Source organism: Hemiscyllium ocellatum, chromosome 37 (genome assembly GCF_020745735.1).
Source record: "Hemiscyllium ocellatum isolate sHemOce1 chromosome 37, sHemOce1.pat.X.cur, whole genome shotgun sequence".
In the NCBI taxonomy this organism is placed as follows: Eukaryota; Metazoa; Chordata; class Chondrichthyes; order Orectolobiformes; family Hemiscylliidae; genus Hemiscyllium; species Hemiscyllium ocellatum.
In genome coordinates, this window is record NC_083437.1 from 42564508 (window position 1) to 42582189 (window position 17682).

At 38.9% G+C, this 17682-nt stretch overlaps 1 protein-coding gene across 6 annotated transcripts in view; it reads left to right on the forward strand.

Annotated features, from left to right (window-relative positions):
• The window catches only part of mib2 (MIB E3 ubiquitin protein ligase 2), a 225266-nt gene that overhangs the window by 63043 nt on the left and 144541 nt on the right, over positions 1-17682 (forward strand). For all 6 annotated transcript variants that reach the window (XM_060851842.1, XM_060851841.1, XM_060851845.1 and 3 more), the window contains one exon: positions 12547-12878. In XM_060851842.1, the coding sequence (XP_060707825.1) occupies positions 12656-12878 (223 nt within the window). In that variant the 5' untranslated portion in view covers positions 12547-12655. The remainder of the gene's footprint in view (positions 1-12546; positions 12879-17682) is intronic.

Sequence of the window (17682 nt, forward strand, 5' to 3'; positions counted from 1 at the left end):
TGCCATAGGAACTAGATTTAAGGGGTTTCACTTTAAATTAAGGCATTCTGATTTTTGTTTTCCCCATTTTTCGAAGCAGGCAGGTGCTGAAATCTGGCATGGTCTTGGTTCCAAAGCTGTTGGATTTGAGAGGGTACCTGTCCAAGGAAAAGGCAACATAAGGCAGAAATGAAATGGATAGCCTTGTGGTATTATCACTTGACTATTAATCCAGAAATCCATTTAATGTTCTGGGGACCTGGGTTCAAATCCTGCCATGGCTGATGGTGGAATTTGAATTCAGTAATAGATCTGAAATTGAGTCTTATGTTGACCATGAATCCATTGCCAATTGTCTGGAAAAACCCATCTGAATTGCTAATGTTCTTTAAGGAAGGAAATCTGCTCCCCCCCCACACCCCTCCCTAAGCCATCAGATCTGGCCTACATGTGACTCCAGACCCACAGCAATATGATTGACTCTTAACTGTGCTCTGGGAATAAATGTTGGTCCAGCCAGTGACCCCCACATCCCATGAATGAATTTTTAAAAATTTCTGGATAGAGCTGAACTTCAAGAACAATAATTAGATTTATGATCATAATTATTGGAGCCTTGGCAAAATGTAGACGTATTAGGCTTTTTTTTCTAGTTGATGAGTTGAGTCCAACTGGATGAGAGCGAGAGAGTTGAGAATCTATACAGGAGTTTCTTTCACAATAATTGAATAACTTTTATTGGGGAATAGAGTTTTTTGTGAGTTGGGAGAATTTTAAGAAGATTTTGAAAATGAATGCACAAATTAACAAAGTTTTTTCTTGTTCCCTGAGTACTTTGCTAGCTCGTGTTTAATAGGTGATATGTGCAGATTCATAAGTGAAAACTGGTTTTGTCATAAGAACTGATGCAGCATCACATGATCTTGTAGTAAATAGAATCCACAGTAAGATCTTAAAGAAATTTGAATTTTTTTCCACCTTCGGCTCTGTAAATGTTCTTTAGTGTGACAATGGGGTCAAGAACATTATATATATGCTCGTTTTAAAAGATAGTCTTGATCTTAGATTGCTGAGGTTTATGTTGATGGTGCTTGGTGCATTTCTTTTTGCTGCGTAATTTCTGTAGTTGATGTCACAGAGGCCTAGAGTTAGAAAGCACTGAAACCGACCCTTTGGTCCTACTCATCCATGCCAACCAGATATCCTAAACCGATCTATACCCATTTGCCAGCATTTGGCCCATATCCCTCTCAACCCTTCCTTTTCATGTACCCATCCAGATGCTGCTTAAATGTTCTGATCGTATCAGCCCCCACCACTACCTCTGGCAGTTTCTTTGCCATATCTCAGCTGTCATGAATGATCAACTTTTAATCTACTGATTCCTTATCCCATTTTATTAAAAGTAAACTCTGGACACATCATAATGCACACTTAATACTACATCTCAGTCCTTCCTGTCAGTGACTAGGTGTTATTTTTCAAATCCATATTGTTAGTAGTTCAAACTGCTTTCCCTGTAGGACTAGGAGATAAAATAACTGGTGGTTGGCTATCAATTGATCCTTCTGGTTTGCAGGTAACCCTGAGTTGCTTTGTGCTCTGTCATTATATGGTTAGAGCAAGCTTGTGCCCAATGATTAACCAGTAACTGATGGTTCTGTTCATTTTTCTCTGATATCTTCACTCTTTGCAGTCAGGTTCGAAGCTGAGTGAGTTGAAGTGTTGTCTTAAGAAAAGGGAAATTCTTGCTGATTCTGCCATGTCCCCATGTCTACTTGTTATGCTTCTGCTGCTGATGTACCACTCCAACTGTATTGATCTGTCTTGAGATAAATAAAATGAAACCTTCCTTTTGAGGTTCTCTCCATCACATCTCTTAGCAGACCAAAGTTGGGTAAGAAAATATTGTAATTCAGGGCCCCAGGCCTTTGGTAATAGTGTGAGCAGGCAGGGAGTGCTGTGAAATACTAATTGAAAGACTGGAATTGGAGTCTGCAGTTAGTTTTTAGCAGGAAATCCATAGAAGTGAAAAAGGAATTTACTATGAGGTATCACTTCAAGCAGAGATCATACTGCACCCTGCTATGGTACATTGTTGTGCTGCAGAGCATATCTGTGTCATACTGAAAGAGAGACTGTGAGCAGATAGAATATTGTGAGTCATAATTGGTGGTAACTTTTCCTTTCAGGGACCTAAACTTTACTCTTCCTTACTTTTCCCATGGTTTTCTTGTCCATAAATAGCAAAATGGAATCAACTTGAGTTTTCTTGACTTGCAGGACCTTCCTTTCACCCTCCAGAAAACTTCACCTCCGTGTTGTGTGTCATTAGTATATGTCTGGACAAAGCGGGTGCATGGGGGAGGGACACACCCACAAGTTCCTCTCCATGGCTCCCACCAGCTTGACTTTTGCAGTTCTTTCTGTCACTGGCTGATAACCCCAGGAACACCTCCCAAACAGCATAATTAAGGATGGACTGTAACCTTGTCAGAGAAGCCCAGCCCCAAAATCAACATTTTTAAAATCTGTTATATTGAACATGCAATTCTCTTTATGCATCTGCATTATTATTTGAACATGATTTCTTGGCAAGTCTCAGATTGTATTTGCAAAGGCCACCTTCTCTTTTCTTGGTAGTGCTGATGCTGCATGGGAAATCCTGCTGGTCTTATGGCAGGCCCAGTGCTGGAGGAGCGCACTCATTGCATTTGTAATTACGCCAACCACGGAAGTTTTGCCGAGAGCAGCTGCTGTTGCTGCTGTGTGTGGGATAAAACCTGAGAGCACTGTAGCCCATTGGTTCAGCAATCAGGATAAAAATCATTGGCGCATGAAAGTTGATCCCAGCTTCTGAATCTGTCATTGTGTCAATTAGGGCAATGCGCTGAAAAAATGTGATTCTAATGTTTGACTTTCTTGCCATTTTGAAGAGTTGGTAATGATGATGCAGAGCAGGACGTGCCGAGATGTTGCTCAACCAGGCTGTTGCTCTTTATTTCTGAGTTTAAACTGTTCTTCCACTAGAATGCAATGGGGACAATAATCAAGATCTTTGTTCCAGTTTTCATGGTCTGCATGCTCCATTTCGGTCTCATTGTAATGTATTATCTCTTGGCAGAGTTCCATTACTAGCAATATGATTAAAAGTCACATGGAATTGGCCAGTAACCATTCTTTTGCCACAATGAGTTGCAGACTTTTTTTTCCTCACTACTATTCGATAGGTCAGTTAATCTTTTCTTGCTTGGCTCTAAACATTTGAATACTTCATTTTAATGTTTGACTTTATTTGGATTGTATGGCACTATACGGAGTGTACTTATAAAGGAATATTTATATGAGTGATCAGGATTGTGAAAGGTTGAGGTCATTGTGGAAAACTACAAGGTCATCTGCTTTGGATTTGAGGAAAAGGGAATTGTCTAAATGACAAGAAGTTAAGAACTCTGGAGGTATGTAAATTTTAGGGGTCCAGAACGCACAACTCCTGGAAAACTAGGAGGTATATGAAATAAACTAAAAAGGCTGATGGTAGATTTTATTTTTGATCTATCTGTTCAGGCCTGTTATATTAATGTCCATGCAATTATTTGAAATTGCAAGCTTTCACTTCACCAGATGAAAGAGCAGCACTCCAAAAGCTTTTGATTTCAAATAAACCTGTTTGGCTATAACCTGGTATAACTTCTGATTTTGTCCAGTCCAGCCCAATCCAAGACTTACACCTCCACATCACAGGTATGCTATAGCACAATCCTGGGGCAGGTGGAAATTGAATCCAGGCTTTATGGCCCAGAGTTTGGAACACTATCACTGCACCACAAGAGCCCGTTGAGCAAATGCCTGATGGTGTGTTTCACTTTTGGTCAAAGTGATTGGAGTTCAAATGACTTGAAGTTAGGCTACAGGTATAGTGAGTTTTTTTTTAAGACTGCTTCCAGTGTACTGGTTTCTCCTCTGGACACTTTACCTCATTAGGATATATCAGCCTAGGAAGGAGTGCAGCACTGGTTCACTGAAATAGCACTAGGAGGCTTAGAAACTTAAATGATGAGGACAGATTGCAGAGAGTATAGTCCACAGAACTCTCCATTTAGTTTGCTGATGTTATGATGCCAGCTGATGTTTGTGTTGGACAAGTCAGATCTAGACCGAAATTAGGATCAATAGATCTTATCTTCTCTTTAACAAAATGATCTTTCTCTGAAACACAAGTGGACAAATTTGCAGAGCTGCAGAAAATTGAAGTAAAAGGAAAGATACAGTAGAATTAAAACTATTTGCATATAACATTATTTGAAGGTTTTTGAATGACAGTAAAAATTTTGAACACACGAGAGAATCTCTTCACTGTTAGATCTATAAGATTGACTCAACTGTTTCTTTAATTTCCCAATCCTGAGAGTTTGGTAATCTCTCCTTGATAAGTCGCACAACTGATCAGAGACTTTCTCAGCTTCAAATATAGAAGAATTATCTGGTGTTTGGTTATCCGAATTTCAGATTATCCGGCAAGATCGCAAGGTCCCGATGCTTGGCAAAGTTGTGGTATCTTGCATTCGATTATTTGACCATTTTGATTATTTGACAAAATACTCCCCGCCTGATCGTTTGGATAATTGAGGTTCCTCTGTAAACCCTTCTGGGTGCTAACTAAACACTTCTGGTTTGGGAATTGCACACTAAAGCCATTACACTATTTCCTAACAGTTCTAAGACGTCTCCTTTTCAGGAAGAAGTTTCATATATTAACTTCCACCAGGACCTCTGCAAACTGTAAATCAAAAATCACAATGATGTTTTCCTCTAAGCAAAAAAAAAGCCAATCCTTCTAAACAGAAAGCAAACTAAAGCTGTCCACTGACTGCATGTAAAACTGTCTAAGGCAAGCACGTTTCCATCATCCCAGGGACCTTCAGTTTTAAAGAAGGGTCACTGGACCTGAAATGTTAACTGTGATTTTTCTCCACGGATGCTGCCAGACCTGGGTTTCTCTAGCAATTTCTGTTTTTGATTCAGATTTTCAGCATCCATAGTTGTTTTTTTTTGTTTTATTACTCTTTCTCATTCTGGTTTAAAAATATTGTTCCAGAAGTACTGACAAGTTGATAATTAAATCTCCCTAATTCATGCATCAAAATCCACACGTCACTAATTCCAAATACAAAATCAGTTCTATTTTTTAATCTCTCTTTTTCAATACATAAATATATATTTACACACCTGAATCAGACTGGCCTTTTGTGTTTCCTCACATCTATTTTTCCTTCAGTTGTCTACAATCTATTTATTGATGTTCCCTGCCTAAATCCTCTGCTGCTTCTTTAGCCTCTACTTCCAAACACTACTTTGACCAAACTCCAAACTCTTAATACTTTCTCACTTTTGATCTGATTTTTTTCAGGAAAAAAAGTCCCAAGGGGCTTCACTATGTTGAAGATGCTGTTTGAATGCAAGTTGTTGTTAGAATCAGTGTGCCCTGTATTTTTCTTTAAAATTTATTTTTTGTTTGTGATCACATGTTAAGTGAAAATTGAAAGAGGGGAAATGTTCTTGCAGTTTGCAAGCTAATTATATGGGTATGGTTTGTAACTTACGCAGCTGATGAGTGATTGCACAATGAACACAAGTTACATGGGTGTATATTGGAGCACATAATGATCTAATTTAGAATGAACTAGACCAGAAGAAACGAAACTGAACCTGCTCTTCCTGACAATGGCTTTTATAAGCTGTTCAATCAACCAAGTTATTTCAACAGCGCTCTAATTTACAATGCCTCTCTCATGATGTTAGTTTTCATACAACACCCTTACTTCACTTTGGTTTTTTCAGTATTGTTAAATTATCAGACACCCAGCACAGAATAATCAGAAATTACCTCCAGTTGAATGCTGAGAAGACTAAATCCATTTTTTCCGGTCACTGGATTCTATTGCCTCATTTTCTGCATACTGGCTCCATCCCTCATACTGGCAACTGTTGGAGACCAAACCAGCTACACTGGCACCACCCCCCTACCTTTTCCTCCGCTACATCGATGACTGCATCGGCGCTGTCTTGTGCTCCCACGAGGAGGTTGAACAGTTCATCCACTTTACCAACACCTTCCACCCCGACCTCAAATTTAGCTGGACCGTCTCAGACTCCTCTCTCCCCTTCCTAGACCTCTCCATTTCTATCTCGGGCGACCGAATCAACATGGATATTTACTATAAACCGACTGACTCCCACAGCTACCTAGACTACACCTCCTCCCACCCTGCCCCCTGTAAAAACGCCATCCTATATTCCCAATTCTTCCTCCTCCGCCGCATCTGCTCCCAGGAGGACCAGTTCCAATACCGAACAACCCAGATGGCCCCCTTCTTCAAAGACCTCAATTTCCCCCCAGATGTGATCGACGATACTCTCCACTGCATCTCCTCCACCCTTGAGCCCCGCCCCTCCAATCGCCACCAGGACAGACCCCACTGGTCCTCACCTACCACTCCACCAACCTCCATATACATCGTATCATCCATCGCCATTTTCGCCACCTCCAAACGGACCACACCACCAGGGATATATTTCCCTCCCCTCCCCTATCAGCGTTCCAAAAAGACCACTCCCTCCATGACTCCCTCGCCAGGTCCACACCCCCCCCCCCCACCAACCCAACCTCAATTCCTGGCACTTTCCCCTGCAACCGTAAGAAATGCAAAACTTGCGCCCGCACCTTCCCCCTTACTTCCCTCCAAGGTCCCGAGGGATTCTTTTATATCTGTCTTAAATTCACCTGCACCTCCACACACATCATTTACTGTATCCGCTGCACCCGATGTGGTCTCCTCTGTATTGTGGAAACAAGCCATCTATTTGCGGAGCGTTTCAGAGAACACCTCTGGGACACCCAGACCAACCAACCCAACCATCCCGTGGCTCAACACTTCAACTCCCCCTCCCACTCCACCAAGGGCATGCAGGTCCTTGGACTCCTCCATCGCCAGACCATAGCAACATGATGACTGGAGGGAGAGCACCTCATCTTCCGCCTAGGAACCCTCCAACCACAAGGGATGAACTCAGACTTCTCCTCCAGTTTCCTCATTTCCTCTCCCCCCACCTTGTCTCAGTCCCAACCCTCAAACTCAGCACCACCTTCCTAACCTGCAATCTTCTTCCTGACCTCTCTACCCCCACCCCGACTCCAGCTTATCACCCTCACCTTGACCTCCTTCCACCTATCGCATTTCCAACACCTCTCCCCCAAGTCCCTCCACCCTACTTTTTATCTTAGCCTGCTTGGCACACTTTTCTCACTCCTGAAGAAGGGCTCATGCCCAAAATGTCGATTCTCCTGCTCCTTGGATGCTGCGCTTTTCCAGCAACACGTTTTCAGCTCTGATCTCCAGCATCTGCAGTCCTCACTTTCTCCTACTAAACCAGTTAAGTCATGATCTTGAGATGAGCTTGCAACCACACATTTTCCCCATTAGTACGAATGTCCATTTTCATCCCTATCACATTGTCCAGCTGTCTCAGCTCATCTGCTGCAACTTTATTCATACCTTTATTCCCTCGATACTTGACTATTCCAATGCACTCTTGGATGGCCTTCTGTGGTTTAACCTTAAAAATGCTGTAATTCAAATTCTGATACTATGTCTTAACTTGTGTCATAATTCCTGTTCCTCTATCATCCTTGTGCTAACAAACATAATATCTTAATTTTAAAATTCGCTGTAGCTACGCTCTTTCCAAACTTCAATCTTGACCAGCTCTGCAGCCTTCTGTTATCTTCGAATCTTGAGCATCCCAGATTTTAATTGCTGCACCATTGGCAGCCACACTTTTAGATGCTTAGACCTAAAACTCTGGAATTCCTTCCTGAAAACATTTGTCTCGCTCTCTCGTGCTCTGTATGAAAGCTCTCCTTTCCGCTTTCATCTATGACAAAACTTTTTCCCAGCTTCCAGGAATTGAGCCAGTGACAATGAAGGAGCAGTGATATGTTTCCCCGAATCAGGCTGGTGTACGTCTCATAAGGGAGATTATAGATTATGTCTGTATACACTGTCAGAAGTGATGGCTGATGATCTCTAGTGTGCCCACTCAATGCAATGGACTAAACCCATGGACAATTAACTGCTCCCTGGCAAAGCATACCACAGCATGTTGACATCATTAATAAATTACATTATATAGAATTTTACAATGGAAATAGTATTCACTGGAGCATGCAAGAAATTGGCACACTTGAGGATAGATGTTATATTTATCTTCATTAGCTAAATGCAGAGAAACGTAGCACTGTATCCAGTTTCACATTAAAAGAACCAAATGCTGCTCATGATCACTAACGTGTGTCTGTTGACCCTGGACTTCATGGTGATAACATTGAGTTTACATGGTGTTCAGGAAGGTGACTTGGCGAATTGCTGTTTGACTCATTACGTTGGTCATCCTGATGAAGGGCTTATGCCTGAAATATTGATTCTCCTGCTCCTCGAATGCTGCCTGACTGGCTGTGCTTTTCCAGGACCCCATTTTTTCGACTCATTCCTTGTTAGACCAATCTTAATGTCGAATGTTTCCCCATTAACATGTGACTCATTTCCTTCCATTGATTTGATTATCTAAGTATGATGCAGTGAACGTGTCTACAGCAAAGATACTGACATTTCGTGTGTGTAGTATATTAACCATAAATGGGGTGAACATGGACTTCAGAAATGTCCATGGACTATCCGTATGTTAGAATCCCTCACTTTGCAGTGACCAGATAATTAAAGAAAATTATGGCTATGTCATATGTTTTTTAAAAAATGATCTTCAAATGTATAATTATTAACTATTGCTATGTGTCTGATAGTTTGCACTTTCTAGAATGAATCCGAAATGTTCTCAGAGGCTTACCCAAACAAAAGATTAAATCCAAAATGACCCAGTTTCTCCTGAAAGTAAATACTGGATGAATCTTTATCAAATTAATTGTATTGAAGATAAAGTATGTATTTTAAGTACCTCTTGATTATGGTGTTAAAATGCCATGATTTGTAATGTTTTCATTGAATTTGCATTATTGTGAATTTTGAAAGCAGATTGGATAAATTAAATGAAATTCTCTTGAATACCAAAGTTTGTAGTTTCTATTTGATTTGTAGTAATATCCATGAAGAGTGTGGGGCAAAAACCAGAAAACTTTGTAATGATGAAAATACAAATATTAACTACACTTTCAGAATTAAGTATTGTTTACTAAATACACAAACATTGATCTCCATTTAAACCGTAAAGTTTTTGTATATTTTGCAAACAATGTTAATGACGTTTATTGTAAAAATACAGCCTGTTTACATTGAAGTCTGCTCTCAGGTATTTAATGGAAGTGTTCAACTATTGAAAATAACAGCTCTTTTAAAGTTACTGGAGAGTACTTCAATGGAACACCAAAATGTTAATAACATTGTTCAGAATAAATTCCAGCCCCATGTCTTTGTGAGATTGAAATTGATAATGGATTGAATGTGTGCGCACATCTATCTTCAGTTGCTGTTAGTGCAATCCTGGGCCAATTGTTGACTTAACACCAGTAAAATTTATTAATTTATATCCACAGTATTATAGTTTGTAATTAAATGGAAAGCAACAGTTTTGTTCTCTGGTGATAATTGTTTGTCTTGAGAGTAAAAGTAGTGAACAGTGATAAATCCTAGTAATATTCAGCTTCGAAAGAAACTATTGGTGGCATGTGCTTGGTCTGTAATGTCGTGTAGCAAACGTTCCATCTGCTTAGAAATTTCAGTGGTGTAACGTTAACATTGTGCTATTGATAATCCCTAGCATATTATCTTTTTTCTTGATGGTAATTACTTTTACATTGCTGCTGTGGACTCCTCTGCAACTTCCTTTCACTCCTCCTTGGGTATGAAGACAGCTCTTAGATCTTGCTTTTGCTCATCTGGAGTAAACTATCAACTAAGTCCTTTCTCATTGGAATGTCTTTGCTATGTCAGAGATATAATGAGTCCTGGTGACAGCTCCCTGGCATATAAATCACGACTGACCTTCATTGTGCTGATTAGAGTTGAGATGTAAGGCTTTCCTGACCTGCACTTCATTTCAGTGTCCCTATATTTCAGGTGCTGTGTGTTTGAATATTGACACAGGTCTGGCTGTGTCTCATTTCCAGAATTGCTTTGCTTTATGTTTGAATTATTCTACATTGTTTCCCAGGCTTGTTTTGCAGGCTTTTAAAAAAATGATAATTACAAGTTTCACTCTTTCTTTCTTGTCTTTCCACATTCATGTATTGTGTTCAGTCAGGTAGTGGAGTTATTTGCTGGGATAATTGACTTTGCATTGGCTAATAGGTGCACGGTATGAGGGACAGTTTCTTTCCTCTGTCTTTCCTTTGCCCATGATTCATCTCTTCAGCAGTGTTGAGTGTCTGAGATAATTGTTGAAACCTAATGTGAACCTGGTTTAATAAAAATCAAAAGCAAAAACACTTGGAAATCTGGAATAAACAGAATGCAATAAATACAAAGATATCAGTGAGTATTTGTGGGGAGTGAGGCAGAGTTGATGTTTCAGGTTGCTGACTTATCATCAATTAGATTTCCTTTCTTTTATCATTCACATTTGAACTGTGACCACTATCTTTTATATTGGAGTTCTTCGGTTCAGACACATCTATCTGTTCCTCAGTTGTTCAAACCTGTGTGTCAGTATATTTGGACTTTGCATGTGAGCTGCAAGCAATAGGTTCAAAGGAATGTTGGTGATCGTGAGCAGCATTTGGTTCTTTTAACGTGAGACTGCATACAGCGTTATGTTTCTCTGTATTTAGCTAATGAAGATGAATGTGATGTCTATCCCTGTGTCAATTTTTTTTGCACACACCAGGGAATATTCTTTCCATTGTAAAATTCTATGCATCATCTAATTTATTAATGTCGTCAACATTGTGTAACATGTTTTGCCAAGGAACCGTTAATTGTCCATGAGTTCAGTCCCCTAGAGTGAGTGGGCACACTAGAGTTCATCAGCTATCACTTATGACAGTGTATATTCATTAAATGGATACATAAGACTGAATTGGCAATAAATGTTCCAGAACTACTTGGGTAAGTCAGTCATATAATATGGTACTAAGAAAAAAGAATGGAGATGTAATCATTGTAGCCTAAATTAGGGGTTCATAATGTTTGCTTTACGTTATTCCATTAGTTGGAATATCTTATTTGTTTCTGCATCATAGTTAACAATGGTATACCAAGCCTTGCTGTTTCAAAAGCCCATTTTCATGGTGACATGATAAGGAATCATGAAAATGGAAAAGAGCGTTGGAAATCCCAATGACGTGCAAATTGGGACGAGATTTCACTTTCATTGTAATATCTCAGAAATTGACAATTATATTTAATTCCAATTGTTTTCTTTATTTTTCCTCGGTCTTTGCAATTGTTATTTCACTCCTATTTTGAATCAAATCTCAAATACCGGATATATGATCGTCACATTACTACTTGTTGGAGCTTTGTGTGAAAAGGGGCTGGGATGTTTCTACATTACAACAACAGTGACTGCATTTCAAAAGTACTAGTTTGGTTGTGATGCACTTTAAACAATCTGTGGAAAGCACAATATAAATTATGCTTTGTTGTGAAAATGTTATGAAAGTACTTTCATTGACTGCCAGGTGTAATATGGGGATTCAATTTGGGATTTTAAAGGCAGTGAATATATTTCCATTCCTCCTGGTGAGGATGTTTTCTAGACATCTCTCCTGAAGCTTGCTGTGTGGGTAATGGTTACTTGAATTTTGCCCCATGTGCTGCTGTGAGTTAAATTACTACAATTATAAAGAACTTTGCTTTGAATTAACAGTATGGGAATCTCTGCTACAGTGATCTGTGAGAATGTTCACAACAGCTATTCCCTGTCAATATTGCCTTAATTATAGGTCTGTTTTCATGGTTTATCACTTTTTGAGGTAAATAGCACAACAATGTATTTCCTTTTTATTTGTATTGTGTTACCTGGAGAATTGCTGTGCTATATAAAAGAGAAACAATGGGTAAGCATTGATCTTCATTTCCACTGATCCTGTAAGTTCTCTCCATTTCATTGGTTAACAGAGGTTGCAGGATATGATGAACATTTTAATGTTAGTTGTTTGTGCTATACAGTTAAATTAAACCACAGTAGTATCCAAATGATTCTTTGAACTGACTTGATAGTTTTCATTTAAAATACAGCATTCCCTCTTTACTATCTTAGCGCTAATTGGAATTGGTTGTGATGCAATTTTGTCATTATTCCCTTCTAAGTTGCAGGTATTTGTGGATCTGTCAAGCTTCAAGAATTGATGAAATGCAGATTCTACTGATGTACTTTCTTTGAAATCAAGGATTTATGCAAACATATTTAAATCTTCTGCAGTTCAATTGAGGCACTGTAAATTGTCATGATTTATAATTTGAAGCTAAGAAGAACGTACATGTGGAACACAATACTGTTATTTTAGATTGATTTAAAGAATATTGGATTGACAGCTTTGTCTTAATTTCTCAGGTGTTTTAGGAGCCCGAGGTTTCTTTGAGGCATCTTCTGTCATTGCAGTCGACAATATTATGCTTATTTTTTGACGGACCTAAAAATCACCTGTCACTCATTTACAACCATGGAAGTGGGCATGCGTATTGTACGCGGCGTAGACTGGAAATGGGGGAACCAGGATGATGGAGAAGGACATGTCGGCACAGTGGTCGAGATTGGCCGTCAAGGCAGTACTACAACACCAGATAAAACTGTGGTGGTCCAATGGGATTGTGGTACCAGAACAAATTATCGGACAGGTTACCAAGGAGCTTATGACCTGCTTCTCTATGACAATGCACAGATTGGTAAGCTGACAGTTCCTCACCTATTCTGTCATTTGACATATGATTTTTTATTTCATTTTTCACCTGACTATCTTTAGCCTGTCCATTCATTCAGTTCACATATCTGACAACATTTGGGTTAGCTGATAGAAGTGTATTTAATGCTGGACAAGAGGGAAGTAGTGGATGTAGGTTTGCGTGCTGAGCTGGAAGGTTAGTTTTGAGGCATTTCGTCACCATACTGGGAAACATCATCAATGAGCCTCTGAATGAAGCACTGGTGACATAGCCTGCTTTCTATTTGTGTTTAGATTTCCTTGGGTGGGTGACATAATTTCCTGTGGTGATGCCATTTCCTGTTTTTATTTCCAGGGTGTGATAAATGGGATCCAAGTCTGTGTGTTGAGTTCTGGTTGGACTGCATGCTTCTAGGAATTCTTGTCTCTCTCTGTTTGGCTTGTCCTAGGATGGATGTGTTGTCCCAATCAAAGTGGTGCCCTTCCTTATCTGTATGCAAGGATACTAGTGAGAGTGGATCATGTCTTTTTTTTTCAACACATCCATCCTTGGACAAACCAAACAGAGATTCGCACGAGCATTCCTAGAAGCATGACATTCGAACTGGAACACATTCAACAAACACAATGATGTGGATCCCATTTACCACAACCTTAGAAAAGAACAGGAAATGACATCACCAACCAAGCTAAATACAAAGCGGGCCATGCCACCAATGCTTCACTCGGAGGCTCACTAATGATGATACCTAGAATGGTGACAAAACATCTGGAAATGAACCTTCCAGCTCAGCGAGCAAACCTACATCCAGAACCTCAACCTGAACTACAAATCTTAAAGCTTGCTAGGGAAGTGGTGTTGGCTAGCTTTATGTAATGAATTGTTCTATCAGATAGCTATTGGATGGGATTACACAAATTTGTATTGCTGAAGATTATGTAAACTTACCTCTTCAGAATTTATGATGAAAATAGGCACAATTTGTGATATCTCTTTCATTCCAATTGGCTCCATCTAAGAGAATAAACGTTTGTTTCCAATGAATAGGGAATGAAAATCCAAATTACTTTGTGTGCACACTGGTAAATTGAATAATTACATATTTCACCATCTTTCAAATTCAAGTTGTACTCAAATCATTATTTTTGTAAATAAGTGTCAACGATACACAACATAAAGTATTCATGTGTTTTAAATGGTTAACAACTTGCAAGGATATCCTGCAGTTCAAAAAAAATTCAATGGCAAATATTTACTGGTTTTCCATTCCATATTCTTGATATGTGAGAGCTCCTAAGAAATTTATGAATTTTGTGGGGAAAAAAGGTTTGTTTAGTCTTTCGTCAAGTTCCCACCCCTCTCAAATATTCTCATAAGGCTCAAGTCTTCAACACATTCTTATTTGTTATGGACCAGACCCCTCAAAACATTTCAAGAAGGTAGATCAGACCCTAACATTGCTCGTTGTTTTGAATAGATGTACAGTGGAGAGAATCAACTGGTCAAACCACTTTTTTTTAAACAAAACCAAATTTATTTATAAGATTACTGAATGAAACACAAACTGAAAACAGAATACCGAATAACCTGTCCTATCCGAAAACCCATCGGACTATTCCAACTTAATGATGCTGTTCCAAAATGTTTGCACCAATCCCCATAAACAGCTTTTGGTACAAAGGGTAAAATCAAACACAAGTTCTTACTGGATAGAAGTCAGAGAGAGAGAACCAGCTGGGACCTGCTTCTGCGGACCATGTATCCTTTCTTTACATCTGCTTAAAAAAACCCAATTGAGAGAAAAGCTGAGCTGGGAGAACTGGCCGCTCCCCTTTCATTGTACATTTTTTTTAAACATGTGAAACTTTTGCCTGAGGCAGTATCTATTCGCTATTATCAAATTGGCTCTAAAGCCCTTCAACCAATAGATGTTTCTGAGCCTGTGTCATTGACGACCTCTCTGGGGAAAAAAGAAAGGCCAAGGACTGCATTATCTTGTTAAAGATGCAGCCTTGTCACATATTGACAACTCAGCAGCTGAACTCTAACATAAGTTGTGTTTAGATTACTCCAAGTAATGCAGCCAACAAGTTTTATGTTTCATCACAGGTTGGGCATATTTTCCTGCTCCTCAGATGCTGCCTGACCTGCTGTGCTTTTCTAGCGCCACTCTAATCTAGACTGATTTCCAGCATCTACAGATCTCACTTTTGCCTATATTTTATTAGTAGTCTCTTAACTGAATAATTCATCTTGATTACTCTTACTGCCTCATCCATAACACTGTTTTAAGTAGTGAACAAAAGTCTATTACAATTTTTTTAGTGCTTTTCATGTGTATGCAATAAGACATTTGGTTTTATCCATTCCTGCAAGTTGGATTATGATTATTTTATTTTATTGACCTATCATATAGAGATTGAAATTTAGAATACTAAATAAAACTGAAAGAACTACAGGGACTGTAAATCAGAAACTAAAGTAGAAGTTGCTGGAAAGACTCAGCAGGTCTGGCAGCATCTATGAAGAGAAATCAGAGTTAATGTTTCGGGTCCAGGTCACCAGGCCCAAAACATTAACTCTGCTTTCTCACCACAGATGCTGCCAGAACTGCTGAGTTTTTCCCAAAAACCTTCTGTTTTTGTTGCAGTTTAGAATGTTGACTAACAGGTAGATTATAATGTTTTTCAACTCTCTTGATCATTAACAGTTTAAATTTTTCAACAAAATAATCTGTACTTGGCAACTTGATGAGCTAGAGTAAGATTGTTGTAAATTCTTCATAACCCAGTGAGGAAGAAAAGTAGTAGGGATGGGGATAAACCAAATATGGTTAACCAAAGAATGATAGGATAAATTGAAATAAAAAAACACGCAATATTGCAAAGTTTAATATTAAGCTGTGAAATTGGGGAAAGTTGCAAAAATCAACAAAAAATCATTTAATAATTCGAGGGAAAAATAAACTGAGGGTAAACTTCGTAAGTAATATAAAAATGGAGAGCAATAGTTTCTTTAAGTATTTAAAGGGAACAGAGAAATCAAAGTCAACATAGGCACCATAGAGAAAGAGGCTGCGTCAGTAATGGGGCATCAGGAAATGGTTGAGGAGTTGAATACATACATTGCATCAATCCTCTTCGTAGAAGACATTTACAACATTTGGAATTCTGTTAACAGCCAAAGGTCAAAAGTGGAGGAGGACATTTTATTTTCTCTTATGATAAATATAAAAACTAAGGAAGTAATGAAGCTAAAAACTGATAAGTACCCTAAATCAGATATGTTGCATCCAAGGATTTTAAAGGAAGTGGCTACAGAGGCTGTTGGCTGCACTGGTAATAATCATCTTGGAATCTTTAGATTCTGGAAAAGTCCTGGAGGTTTGCAAAGCTGCCTATGTTTCCCCCATTCAGAAAGGGAGGAAGACCAAAAAATGTAGCATGTGTCATTGGGGAAAATGTTAAAGGCTGTTATAAAGAATGTAAAACAGACAATTTATAAATACATAACAAAATCAAGCTGAGTAAGCATGGCTTTAAGAAGAGGAAGACATACCTGGCAAACTTACGCATATTTTTTTCAAAAGCAGGGTAGATAAAGGAAACCTATTGATGTAATATATTTAGATTTCCAAAAGGTGCTTGATACAGTATTGTATGTCAGGCTGCTTGATAAGATAAGCCACTGTGTTGAATACAGTACATTAGCATGGCGAGATAGATTAATGACTTGGATGATGGAAGTGAATGTAGTATTGTCAAGTTTGAGGATGATGCAAAGTCAAATGGGAATGCAAGTCAAGAGGGTGGTGCAGAGTCTACAGAGGTGTATAGGTTAAGTGAATGAGAATAAAATATGGGAAAATTTAAGTTAAAAATCACACAACACCAGGTTATAGTCCAACAGGTTTAATTGGAAGCACACTAGCTTTCGGAGCGACGCTCCTTCATGTGATTGTGGAGGGCTCGATCGTAACACAGAATTTATAGCAACTATCATATCACTGTATTCTAACAGATGAAAGGCTTAACAGTCAATCAATTTTTCAATGTATAATTTCAGTTACATCACACTGCAAATCTTTGCTATAAATTCTGTGTTACGATCGAGCCCTCCACAATCACCTGATGAAGGAGCGTCGCTCCGAAAACTAGTGTGCTTCCGATTAAACCTGTTGGACTATAACCTGGTGTTGTGTGATTTTTAACTTTGTACACCCCAGTCCAACACTGGCATCTCCAAATCGGGAAAATTTAAGTTTGTGCATTTTGTTAGGAAAAATAAAAGAGCTGAATATTATTTAAATGGGGAAAATATTGGAGACAGCTGTGACCACAGAGGGATTCAGTTTGGGGGTCTTTGTGAATAAATCTCTCAAAGCGGGTCCAGTAGGTATTAGAGAAGGCAAATGGACAATTGATCTTTGATTTCAAAAGGAATGGTGTATGAAAATAGGAAAGCCTTGCTAAAACGACATAACACATTAGTTAGACTGTACCTAGGACACTGTTAACAGTTATGGTGCCCTTTGGAAAAGGTGTGCTGGCATTGGTGACAGTCCAGAGAAAATTTGTGTTTTGAACTTGGAAATGGAGTGATTTTCTTATGAGGAGGATTGAATAGATTGAACTTGAATTCACTGATATTTAGGAGAATGAGGTATAACCTAAATGAAGCATGTAAGATTTTTGGGCAACTTGCTAGGGTAGATGTGAAAAAGTTGTTTCCTCTCCTGGGAGAGTGTAGAACCAGAGAGCACAATCTCGGAGTAAGGATGTAGATGAGGAATTTCTTCTCTAAGAGG